Here is a 13,420-nt window from a genome sequence, read left to right as displayed (position 1 = left end):
GTAAGTGACAGCCATGTCTGAAGTACTGTGGTTGGAGTCAAGTTCAGCAATAATTTTCATATTTTCAGGAGGATATTTGCGATGAGGTGAAAGAAGTTGAGTATTGCTGTAACAGGCATCTAGCAGTATCACATACATTATTTCCTGCAAAGTATCTATCTATCCATCTATCCTATCTATCTGCAAAGCTTTTATTCTACAGTAGGATGGTTATAGCTTAGGCCCTATAGGGGCCTGTTAAATCGTTGATGTTGTATCTACCTTTACTAAGCAAAATAATAATTATTTTATTTTCATTGTATATCCATTCATTTTATTGTCTAGTAATTAATTTCAGCTGCCCCAACTTTTATCTATTTTAATCGCCAATTATATCCAGCTACTTCACCAGTTATCCAGGTTATTTATCTATTCATCCATCACTTCCAGGTATGTTTATCTATTCATTTTCATTAGTTCCCCACCCATTATGTTAAGGTTTTTCACACAACTTACCCATTACTTAAACTCACTGTTCAACAGTTAATACATCATTTTTATCCATTTATTTTAACTAGCATTTAGCTTTTGTTTGAGGCTGTGTCAACTTTTTCATGTGCTTTCTAACATGTTCAGACTTTACAACTGAATGAATATGATGCTATGTACAGTCTATTTCTATTCAAACTTTTTTAAATTAATTAAGCTGCTCGACAATTACTTGTGTCCAAGCAAATACACTTGAAATCCTGTAACAACAAAAGCGCACTGACTTATCAAAGTTATTTATTAAATGAATAAAACTCTTACAAAAACAAATAGGCATACCATCAGGAAATATATACACAAAACCATACATGGCTAAAAAAAAAAGATCAAACCATTTAAGGTCATCTCATAGTGTAACTACCACATTACTGATGTTCTTAAACATTTTATTCAAATTTAGACTTGAAATAGTGGTAAAATAAATACAGGCTGGTACTAATGGTGTCTTTGGTTTGTTTCTGTCTAATTCAAGGATATTATTTGACAGAAAAAGAGTTGAGTAAGGAGACTAGAATAGCTTCTATTCCTTTTCTCTTTCATCTTCACATTTCATAAATGATCTCACTTTAAGCCATGGCTTATCAAAACAAATCGATATTTACAATCACAGGTGATTATGACGAAGAGCTAATAAAAAGATGTTTTCATATTTATGCTTCATTTTCATGTCTTCTGATGATATTTGAAACATCATTGGTGCATAATATATCCTCAGTGTAAATAAATACCAAGGCTACTTTTTGGCTGCAAGGGAGAAAGAAGAAAAAACAACAGAATGGGGCAACAAATAAAAAAATATAGCCTAGTGAGTTCATCCTATCTAGACATTAGTGTTGTTATAAAGAAAATAACAACTGAAAGCGATACTGGGATGATTAAGAAGTTTTAGTTTTCATCATTTTTTCTTTTTTTATCACGCACATGTGCATGAAAATGAGCCCACATAGGACGAGCCACATCATATTTTAAAGCACTGTTGTTGGAATAATCCATCTCCTTTTGGCAAAACACGACAGCAATACTGAAAGTGGTTGCTGAAGTTGTGATTCATAAAACAGGGCTTGCCAGACATGAAACATAATGATCTAAGCCGTCCATATTTGTTTACAATAGCACACAGAAGGAATATTTCCTTTGGATGGAGCAAGGAGACAAATCTGATTACAGTCCAAATATCAAGTAAACAGTGGTTTTTGAAACATCACACTCATGTAGCATTTTGTAAACACATTATTCTGCTTCCTGCCACATGGAGTGTGTTTGTGGAAGTGAATATAGGTCTAATCCAATCTCGGCAGGATCCTACAGTGCTCATTAAGCATGTCACTGAGGCTTAACAAGAACTGAAAACTGCTGGCGTTTAGAGGTTGCGCCATATTGTATATTCAGTAATGGTATTATATTTGTGAGTATTTTCACTGGTGATTTTCTCCGTAGCAATAACAGACACATCGCAGGGGATTATTTCATGCGGTGGATCCATGTAAAATCAAATGGTGATATAAACTGGGTTGAGTGTTATTTGAATAATTTGATAAGTGTCCATCAAAGCAACAAGAACTGTCGGTGGAAGTCTCCAACAGAGACGGATGTTGATATGAAGAGTGCCTCCCTTGTCATTTGTCAAAGTTCTTCACTTGAGTCTGTGACTGTCACAGGTGTTGTCTGAAAGGCCGTCCGTCACACCACAGAGGCACCCTGCGCGGGGCAGTTCAGAGCCGTCACCACGTCAGGCCTCTCGATGCGGGCCAGCGCCGAGCACAGCAGTCCCAGAGTGGAGCCTTCTTTCTGGGCCCAGTTAGAGAGGAGTGTGTGAGCGGGGGCCTCTCCGCGCCCAAACAGATCGAGCTGTTCAGACTCGTAGCCCAGCGCTGCACCCAGCTGCCTCCAGCCCCGGCCCGCTCCCTCCTGCAGGAGGCGCTCCACCTCTCCCTGTTTGTGGGGGGGGAGGTTGATGTACAGACGAGTGTCCTGCTTGCTGTCCCTCTTGGTACCTGTGGAGACACAACATTATTTAGTTTAGTTTATTTTATTTAAAGTGCAAAATCACCATGGTGCAACATGGTCTCGATACACTTTACAAAATCTCATTGATTCTCATTAGCCCATTGTTTAGCTTTATCAGCCAAACACTAACTGGATAGGATCTTAATAATAACAATAATCAAAATACTACTACTAAAAATAAAAAAAATAGCTATTAGGATAGATATTATACATATTTTTATATTGTTTTAGGTTGTTGTTATTTGCCTTCTGACAGTTACAATGACAGAGACAGGAAAATCAGTCTGGAGTTGGATTTAAATCCATCGACCTGAGATAAAGACTATGTTTCAGTGGTATACACCCTAGCAGGTCTAGCCTAGTTAGATTTAGGTTTAGCATAAGATATTTCTTTTTAGAAAGTTCAACATTTTATAGGCACAAAACTTGAAAGTTTCCACGTCATTATTCTTGTGGGAAACACTATGAACTTAAAGGGAACCATGGCGTTTTCTTGTAAACAAACAAATTTATGTTTACATCTATTGTTTCTTGCCAGATCCACTACATCTACTTCTGAGGCCTAACAAATGTGATGAATGCATTTCCTTCCATATAAATAATCTACAAAGCCAAACGTTCCCGAACCCGCATTGTTTACATTCATGTATTCTAGAGAAAAGTTGAAGTTCCTTGGTGCATCTCTGCCTCCAATCAGTCAACCGGAGGAACGGCCTAGCCGCCGGCAGGAAATGCGTCGCTGGTGCATTTGCGTGAGATACAACCAAAACAAAACAAGGGGATGCGTTCCCAACAACACAGCTTAGGAGCACTAGTAGTGGTGAAGTATCTCACAGGCAACCTTTATAAGAAAACAGTGGTGTTTGGTCTGGATAATGAAATGATTTATGAAAACAATCTAATCCTTCCTAAAGTGTACTCAAGTGTATCGGTGTACTCATTTGACGTTGCATACATAAGGATTTAAATGAACTAATAAACTAACTTTACAATAAAATCATTTCTGAAACCTTTGATCTTCTTTTCAGTCGTTTCTACAGTAATGCAATAATGCAGGCACGTAAGTTCATTGAGGGTTTGACGTATCAGTAACCTTGTTAAATTACACTCCGATGCCTTAGAAGCCTTAATTCAGTTTCATTTCAAAGAGCCTGTGTGTACCGCACCTTTGCTGGGCTGGTTGTCCTGCAGGCTGTGAGAGTCCAGAAAAACGCCGCTGTCACTTTGCAGCTTTTCTCCCTCTGGAGATGATCCCAACTCAGCCGCACGGGCCTTAGAGAGAGCTTTCTTCTGTTTACATGATCTCCAGCTGAGAAGAGCACAGGAAAACAATGTCAGATAAGTTACACACAGCCAGCTATTTGTCATCCCGGGGCCAGTCTTTAATCATCATTACGTCCATTTAAGGACTAGGACTCAAACCCAGTGCGGACTCACCATTTATAAGCCACATAAATAAGCAGACCCAGCACCACGGCAGCCAGGACAGACACGTAAGCCAGAATGTTGTTGCTGCCACCCTCGTCCTCTGGGGTAAACTTGGGCGCTCCAGGGGCAGGACTGGCCTCCTCTCCGTCAATTACTTCCTCTGTACTTGGAGAGCGGGAAGCGTCGCGGGGCCCGTCAGACTCAGCGGGACGAGATAAAATGTGCAGTTTCTTATCTGTTAAGATAGAGGGAGGGAGGGAGATGTGTCAGGTACGGCAAACGCATGTGCACACATGGACATCAGAAACACATTTAGGCTGCATAAATTAGGGCCAGATATAACTCCACACAAGCCTGTACGCCTGATGTAACGATAGCCCCAGTCACCCCGGTCCCCTGGGGTTTCAAAAGCTTTCATTGCCCCCGTTTTCAGCCACATCTTCCCTCCTGCGGTCTGCATATTTTAAGATCAAACGCTACAAGGTACTGTGCTGACCTCGATGAGGTCAAAGAGTCGTGACACATGCACCCAGTGTGTGTACAGATGACCTGATGTCCTGCAGAGTGAGTGTAGCCATTTGGGGAGCAAGCAGGCTAGTTGTCAGGATAAACAGCCTCCCTCGGCCTTCAGGTCCTCGGGGTCAGTTAACCTTAAGACCCCTCAAGCCCATACCAATTGGACTACAGCACTTAAGTGGACTCTTTTTCCTCTACTCATGTTTCCAGGCCACGAGTGTTAGAGAGTGTTCAGATGAGGTGTGGATGCAGGTGTTGACCACATGTCCTTGTATTCTCACAGGCAGTCCTACTCCCTGCCCAGCCCCTCCGCCCCCTCCTTCCCTCCCTTGAGCTCATTCTTTTTATCTTTCACTATTACTGCCAGTGCATGCGTTAGATCTTCAAAGGCTGTCGCTATTCTATATGTTTCTTACTGTCAGCAAATCCTCATTAAAAGACATTTGAGATCGGCCGTCTTTTAGTACTTTCCACCTTGCCTGTTCGATCTGTGGCACTTAATCCCAAATCATTCACAAAGATGTCGCAAATTTAATTTGAAGCAATTTTCCTAAAACAGACTCACACTGTAGTTTTGTAGTCAAATTGTGTGCTAGTGATCAGCTGTGGGGTTACAGTGCCCATACAATGCATGTAGGATAATGAAGGAGCACATAACCCAGATCAACACTGTGTTTCTCACCAGGTCTATGGTGCAAGGACATAAACTATATTAAGAGAATAGTTGTAAACTGGCATCAGTTCAGAGGTGCTTTGTGGGCGTTTTAATGGGATTCAGTGATAAGACATTGTAAGACAAATAAGCACTTTCACTTGATTTCAGATCAGATGTATTATTTCACTCTAAATCCATGTCACAACTCACCCATGCAGAGTGTATCAGAGTCGGGCATACAGGCTCGGATCTCCACTTCGCTGTCAGAGCACTGCGTGCACGTCTGGCAAGGTTTGCTGCCTTCATGTTCCTCAGAAAACGTTCCCGGGCCACAGGGCTGGCATATAGTCTGTCCCTGAATGCCGCACTCCCGGATAATGCCCTCGCCACGTTTGCATTTGGAGCAAGGCATGCACAAGCCGAAGCTTGAATAGAAGCCTTTCTTACATTTGCATTTTGTGTCTTGACTCGCAGTGCAATTGGCCACCTTGGGGTAGCTACGTGGGCACGGTGAGCAGGGAATGCAAGCGTGTAGGTCTTCAGATATGGAAAATGTTCCTGGGACACAAAATTTAAAAAAAAATAAGTGTCTAAATAAAAATCAGCAAATATCATGAGTGGCAGTACCATCTAAACTCAACACCTTGGACAGAAGACGGAGATAAGGAATCTATATGGATGCACTAACATTAGGTTATAATTTCTTACCTTTTTGGCAAGGTGCGCACTTGGTATCCTCCTTGCCGCATGCTACCTCCACTTCAAAGCCAGCGGGGCACAGACTGCAGCACTGCCCTGACTCAGTGAACTGGTTACTGGCACAGGCGTCTCCAAGAGTAACCTGCAGTAAATAAATGATATGGTAAGAAGAAGAAAAAACAGCACCAAAGCATTTTCTTGTTTTATTTGAAAGAACAGAACAAAGCCCATCATATGTTTTAGGCCACTGTGAATCCATCTCAATCACAAGTCACCCAAAAAAACAAAACAACAAGAGAGGATGTATTCTCTTTGTCCGGGTAGTTTTCCGTCTTAAATCGCTCACATCCCGTTCTTGTGAAGTTTGTGAACTGAAAATGGCCTTTTTTATCTTTCTGTCTGCCTCAGTTTTCACCCTTAAAGTGCTTAGAGTCCTTATCTGCAAGTGGGTAATGGAGAGCCCAGCTTGAGTTGTGACATGAGGGATAGATCAGACATTCCTAACAGCTTGTGCAGCAGAGTTGGTGCCTGACAGGAGGGGCTGGCTTTAATCAGATGGCTTTAGACCAGTGGAAAGAATAAGACACAAAGGGGTGAAGGAAAACACTCAGAAAAGGAGGAAGGAAGAAGTTAAAAAAAAAAAAAGCTTCCACTCCACCACTTGCACCAAATCAGTGTTCACACGACGTCTGCATGCTTATTTCTTGACAACAGAAAAAGAGGGGATTGGGGTATAAAGGAGACGGTTCCAGCCCCAGGCAGGGGTGTCAGTTAACCAAGGCTGCCCAGCATGTGAGTGTCTGTTTGGGTGAGAGGGGGGCCTTTGAAGTCACCAAGCCCTGCAGGTGTGTCTATGAAGGTCAGTAATTCACTAACTCCCCTTTCTCCAGGCTCTGAACAACGGCATCTTAAACATGCACACATTTAATGGAGATTGGCCTGTTCTGCCTGAGGGTTGACAAGGGCAAACAGATGTCTAACAACCAACCTCCTGCAAAGGGGAGAAGTAACAGCTAAACAACCCACTGATGTCTCTCTTTGTCTCTGAAGTCTTCCAAGAAACACAGGCAACGTGTGTGAACCTGTAGAGCCTCCAATGAAAGTACACGCACACACACAAACACACACACACAAGGCACACACACACATACGGTGCCATGCGCCCAGTCACAAAAAAACACTGAAATGTTCCATGCTGATACTACCGGAGAAGCAGCTTTGAAACAGGGCTTGCTTCGTTCCAAAAACAACACCCAGTTTTACTGCGACGCTCACAGAGGAGGCTGATGATATCTGGACGCCACAGAGCCCAGATCAGAGGTATTAAGTGTGTCGGGGGGGTAGGATCCAGCGGGCAGGAACCAGCAGGATGTTTGGAGTTGGGAGACTGTGACCAAACCTGGACCATAATAACTTGGAGCAGAAAGGCATTCTGGTAACTCTGGTTGGTCCTCTCTGTGTGACAGATGGAGCTCCTCCGCTAACACTAGCTCACCTTTTAGCCCTCAATCTACACTTTGGTAAATATTTGGTGACAGCAGCTCTGCTTTATTAGTTCCTCCAGCTTGGATTTTTGTCATTTTACAGCGCCTGGTGTGAGCCTGGTGCGGCTGTGTGAGCCGGCCTGGAGGCCCGACTCGGCTCAGAGCAGGAACTCCCAAAGGTTTGGCACTTTAACCACTGCCCAGTGTACAATGAAATATTTAGTCCAAGCCCCACTAGAGACGAGAGGGAACAGTGATCTACTCAGTAGAGGAATGACTATCTACTGTATACACTGTAAATAGTGCTATATATGGTTACCACATAATACTGATCAGTGTGATAGATAATGTAATATCCAGGTAGCCTACTGTATATTTCACCTCAAGTTGTAATAGATTAAGGAGTCTTCATAATTAGCTTAATTTAAACTAAATAATTAGGAAAAATAAAAATAAATATTAAAACAAAAGGCACCTTATTAACTTGTACTATTAAGATTGGTGGCTAAAAATTGTGTGTACATGAGTGTTTTCACACATTTACAAGATCAGCAGATAAAAAGAAAAGCTTGTTAAATGTTTTTCAGTTTTTGTGATGTCAGAAGTCAAAATCAGCTCATCTGATTGTAGTGATTTTACTTCAGTTGCACTTAAATGAACATGTTTTCAATTTGTATAGTGGTAAATCGATGACTAAAGCTTTATACTCCATGGTCCAAGGCATGCCTGCAGTTGTACATGTCACCTTGGGGGCATTAAGTCTAACATTGGGTGGGGTGGGGGTGGGGGTGGGGGTGCAGTTGCTTTTTCCATTTAGGTAAGAAGCTGCAATCTGAAGGAATTCCCCAGTGAGAACAGACAGACCACCGAGGAGGGTTGCTTTCAATGGGGCTCTCAGCTCCACGGCTGCCGGAGTCACTCAGTCATCGTGGATCTCACACATGCGCGCGCACATACAGACACACACACACACACACACACACACACACACACACACACACAAACACACACAAACACACTCTGGCCTCCCCTGTGCCTGAAACATTTCCTGTGCCCTTGTGATGTGAGACCACATTTGAAGCGCCTACGCTGGAGTTTCCACAGTTAATCTAATCTGCATGAAAATAAACACACAAAAGGATGCCCTCTCTCTCTCTCTCTCCCTGTGAAGACACCGACCCATGAGCCTCGGCTGTGACGGCAACAGCCCGGGGTCATTCACCAGAAACAGCCTGAGTCCAGGGAAAGTTTTCCAAACTTCACATCCCATCTGCACTGATCACTGTAATTAGTATACAGGGAGGATAAGAGACATGTTAAAGGACATGTGTTTCCCCTTTTCCCAGCACAAAGCTCACCCAACACTTTAATCCAAGATCAGCGCCAAGCAACTCCATTAACTATTATGTATTAATTTTCAACTCTCACCAAAGAGTACAGAAATGCTTCCCCAAAGAAATCTGCTTAACTGCTCTATGGAAATTCAAATAACTGTGGTAACAACCCTCCACTCCCCAGCTCACACACACACATACACACACACCACAAACTGGGAGAAAATGATGATAATTGCTTTGCTCCGGATATTCAGACCCCAGCAACATTGCAAGCTGCAAGCTAGGGCCACTTTTTCACCAGGAACTGCCGTAAGCAACAACTGTAGGCAGGTCGCACAGTAAACTACAAGAAACATGGGCCTCAGACACAGATTTAACATGTGGACATCATGAGGTTTTGCTCAGATGCTGCAAGACACTGACAACTTTTGCACTAAATCCTCCAGTTAGTTGTAAGAGAATCATGTGACAGCAGTAATGATAACTTTTCAGTGGGATAAAATAATCTATTTCTATGTGGAGAAACGGTATTAGACAAAGAAATCCTGTTAATATCACATGCTTATGAAAAGAAAGAGATGCAGGTCTTTGCTGAAGTTCAATCTAAATGCTTTGATGTAGCAAAAGCGCTTTGACTCTGATGAGCATGTTCAGACAGGACTACAAGCCCCATGGGCTGGTTTGAGATGGATGAGTGTCAAATTATTGTCTCTGCAACTGTGGAGCAGGGCCTTTCTTTTTCACTGATCCTGGCTTAATGATATGCTATCAAACACCTCTGAAATTATAATTTCCCCATAACATACACCATTTATTCCCGAAACTGGTGCATAATCTAGGTGAACTGCATTAAATTCTTCTGTGTAGACAAAACAAAAATTCTCCCAAATATTTCCTGTTTGTTTAATGACCAGTTATTATAGGTCTACAGCTGACTGTATGAATGCACCAGTTTAGGCCACAGCCTAGGGTGCATGCATCTCTGAGCAAATGTAGCCACAAAGCAAAACAGATTTTACTTTTATTTTGCCTCTTACTCAGATGAGTCATCACTCTTACATTGATTTTGAACTACAACTAGATATGCACAGGAAACATATTCACCAACAACGTATGTGAAATTGATCTGAAGGTGAAGATGCTGTTGTGGTGTTATGATGAAAATATATGTTTTATGGAAATGCGTGACATGTGTAAAAATATGAATGAACTTGAGCTTACTTTAAGCAGCAGAAGCGCGCAGATGACCCACAGTTCCATGTCTTCCGTCTCCAAAATCCCGTGCGTCTCAGGATCTCTGACAGAACTTTTATTCTTTCACTCTACAGCCTTCAAAAATGTGCGTAAAAACTCATCAAAGCTCCTCTTACTCTAAATCTACCCCACAAACCTCAAAGTGTGATAAAACGCGACACTTAAGTAAGGAGGAGAGTCCGGTCATGGTCCAGTAACCTGATGCTTTTACGCATGATAAAAGTGTTTTAAAAACGCAGGTTATGTTTAATCCGTGGGTTCTTCCGGGTAACCGCGCATTTGCTTTTTTTTTCAGTGCGTTTCCCTGCTCATGCTGCGAAAAAAAGAAAGTTGACACAAAGTTTCGTCTGTTTAGGGGCTCGCAGGAAGTACGAGCTCCCTCCTCTCCCGCAGGTCCGCAACAGATGAGGAAGGCAAAGGCTCTAGCGGGCCCTCCTGGGCTTTTACTCCTCCCATCTACTCAGCTTTCAGACGGGCCTCGGGATTGGCTGCCCCTCTGCCACACAGCGCTCAGAGTAGGAGTCTGAAGGAAGGTTTAAAAAAAAAAAGAAAAGAAAAAGAAAAAATCAATTTATTGAAAGTGTGTTCAGTAGTCACTTGAAAGACACGTCTTCACCTGTCTGCTGGAGATGACTAATAGTAGAATATGAGCCTGTGATGGTTTTTTGTTCATGAAGCTGCAATCTGCTGACTTTGAATTCCCTGTATGCACAAAAACATTGAGCAATGTATAATCTTAAATGTTGAATAAATGATTGTGAAATAAACAATCATTACCTTAAACATCAGGAGGGATGCATAGGCTTCATTCACCTCAGTAACAAGATACATTCCATAAATGTGCATTTGAAACCAATTTATACATGTAGTACTCTGCTCCAGATCAGAGAGAAATATTGTAGGTTAATACCTTGTATTTGGCTACAGTAGCCTGTGACTCATCAAAATAAGACTTTACAAACAAAACATAATGACAAGCTTTTGAAATAGTATGTAGTATTGATACAGATGAAAGTAACAGAATATAATCTATTATAGATTCACCATGAGTGACTGCAACAGTAAAATGCTATTGACACATTCCTGCATCACAAATAATGTAGCCTATATGAGCATGATCATCATAGATGTTAAGTACTTTTTAAAAATGGATTGTTTTGTTTTTCAAATGGAATAAATTGCTGCTTTTATGTGAGGATCTGCATATATAAATTACTTGGTAGCGTAATCCAATATCTTAATACATCTCAGCTATTATGGAGTGTTTGTACTGCTTCCTATTCATAGGATTATAGTATCATATCTATTAATTTCATATTAATAAACTTTGGGTGACTGCGCTATGGCACGACCATTGCTGGAACTGGTCACTTATCTTATACTCCACTACACTTGAGAAGCAAAATAATCAACAATTACAACAGGTTGAAATTAGACCTAACTTTACCAGCTGCAACATTAATGAAACATGTATACACAAATGCATACACAATTGTAAAACAATAACATATTATTCTGAATAATGAGTACTTTAAATACCTTAATGCAAATACATTAATAATCAGATTTAAAAAATGAATACACCTTTCTGCTGTACATTGAGCTATTGTTTCCTGTACTGGGACCAGTCCTGTTGGAGGACTTGCATGTTCACATGTGGGATAAGGAACTGGACCCAATCAATAATTATTTTTTCAATTTGTTAAAAACAATCACAGTAACAAAATGTGTAGAACAGATTTTCAAATTATAAGTTGCAACACAACACTTATTGCAATGAATAGTGGAAAAAACCAAAACATGTGTGGATCCTGGAATAAAACCTTATTAAAGCGAGGTCTGTGTGATGACACCATTTTACAGCCCTACAGGGACAGTTGCATGGAGCTGTGATCCAAAACAAAGGAGAGCATGTGAATCAAACAAGATGCTCTGAAGAAGAAGTCCATGTTTGATCTCAGCAATTCAAAAGATTAGAAACCAACGCAGGGTAAATTACACACCTTGTAAATTCTAGTGAATGCATCGCAGGGGGCCTGGAGACATCAGAGGAAAACAAATGAAGAGATCTCTCAGACACAATACTGCTTACACTTCAAAGCCTGTCAAGGGATGAGAGGAGACAGAAAGGATATTCCTGCTCTGATAAAACTTCAAGGCATGTCTCAGTAAAAGTCTTCTTCATTTGAATTATGTGGCTTTATGCTCAGTTAAATAATAAGTATCCAAGGCAAGCTTCATCCGCACCACATAAATTGGAAATTTGTTGTACATTGTTGAGCCATGAAAGTCAATTTTATTAAGTTTCAAAAATCTGACTGTGTGGTAAGATCATTTTACTTTTTAATTTGATGCATATTTTAATGTTTATTCCATTACTTGTTTGACATTCTTTGGACAGCAGAATCTCCTTATTACCATTTTTGTTTTCATCTGTCAGTTGTAAAATGTCTTGCAACTTCTTTCCAAAGCAACTTGTTCAAATTTTTTTTCAAATCAAGTGATCCCCCCCCCATTTCCTATTTTTAAGTTTTTTTTCTTGTTAAGAAAAAAAACATGTAATTTTCCCTTACAGACAAAAACTGCTTGTTAAGATGGAGCTTTTTACAGTGCAGTTCAGCAAACATCAAATAAATAAACACGTTTTTTTAATCAGAAATCAATCTCCACCACGTCTTTATTCTCCACTTGTCTACATCTTCTCGGTGTAGAGGCACAGACTCTTATCTGTGGGCCGGGTTCGTCTGTGGTTATCTGGGGCAGGAGCGATAAGGCAGCTATGAAACAACAGCAAAAAAAACAACAAAAAACACACGATCTTGTCGTCCACAGGCCGATGAGAAATGCTGCGGAGGGGAGGAGGAGGAGGAGAGTGGAGGGCTGAGGTTGTTGACTGAGGCCTGTCTGAGGGTTGTTACATTCTTGGCAGGAACAACCTCCACTACACCAAAGTTGCAGCATTTCACTCAGCCTGCCCTCAGATGTGGAGAGGTCGGAGGGAGATACCGCCAATAACCACGAGCAAGGTGTCAACCCCTCCCACCATTGTCAGTGGGCCCACATCAGAGCCGCTGCATCCCTGTTTCGCCCTCCTACTCCACTTCCCTTTACCCACTATTCTGTGGTTTGTATTTGACTGGGGGTCTACAGGTCAGTTTTATCACCTGCCCCTCCCCTCCCGAGCCCCATTGAATTGTACCCCTGGAGGTGTTTATGGGTAGGCTGACAGGATGTTCAGCCCACCAGCAGATCAAAGTCTCCTCTTCAAGTCAATGTGCTGCTGCTCACTGTGACCTTTTCAACTCCAATAAGGGTTAACATCACAGACGCATGCAAGGCTGGGATTACAGTAGAGGAGCTGGATGATCTTCGTTGTGGCAGCAGATCAGTTTCCTTCCTGCCGAGGTTCACACACAAGAATCAGGGCGCATTTTGCAGTAATGGGGCGATCATCCTCAGGATATGGGGGGAAAAAAGGATTCCTAAATAGAAGTGTGCAGTCACAGCTATTG

General features: G+C 41.7%; 1 protein-coding gene across 1 annotated transcript; it reads right to left on the bottom strand.

The window, feature by feature from the left end:
* Positions 1–748: 748 nt before the first annotated feature.
* nradd (neurotrophin receptor associated death domain) lies at positions 749–10,435 on the bottom strand. Its single transcript, XM_085802102.1, has 6 exons — positions 9,876–10,435; positions 5,843–5,975; positions 5,345–5,692; positions 3,973–4,198; positions 3,702–3,844; positions 749–2,522 (listed from the first exon to the last, which is right to left on the bottom strand). Exons 1-6 carry the CDS (start codon positions 9,912–9,914, stop codon positions 2,209–2,211), a joined length of 1,203 nt encoding a protein of 400 aa, XP_085658228.1. The 5' UTR covers positions 9,915–10,435; the 3' UTR covers positions 749–2,208.
* Positions 10,436–13,420: the final 2,985 nt, after the last annotated feature.

Source organism: Trachurus japonicus, chromosome 16 (genome assembly GCF_045865225.1).
Source record: "Trachurus japonicus isolate A0001 chromosome 16, Traja_1.0".
NCBI classification, from domain to species: domain Eukaryota; kingdom Metazoa; phylum Chordata; class Actinopteri; order Carangiformes; family Carangidae; genus Trachurus; species Trachurus japonicus.
This window is presented reverse-complemented; position numbering and strand designations above follow the sequence as displayed.

Coding starts and splice junctions, on each gene's coding strand:
- nradd (XM_085802102.1), bottom strand. CDS start 9,914: ATGGAACTGTGGGTCATCTGCGCGCTTCTGCTGCTTAAA. Junction 5,976..9,875: donor GCGCGCTTCTGCTGCTTAAA/GTAAGCTCAAGT, acceptor TATTTACTGCAG/GTTACTCTTGGAGACGCCTG. Junction 2,523..3,701: donor GGACAACCAGCCCAGCAAAG/GTGCGGTACACA, acceptor GTGTCTCCACAG/GTACCAAGAGGGACAGCAAG.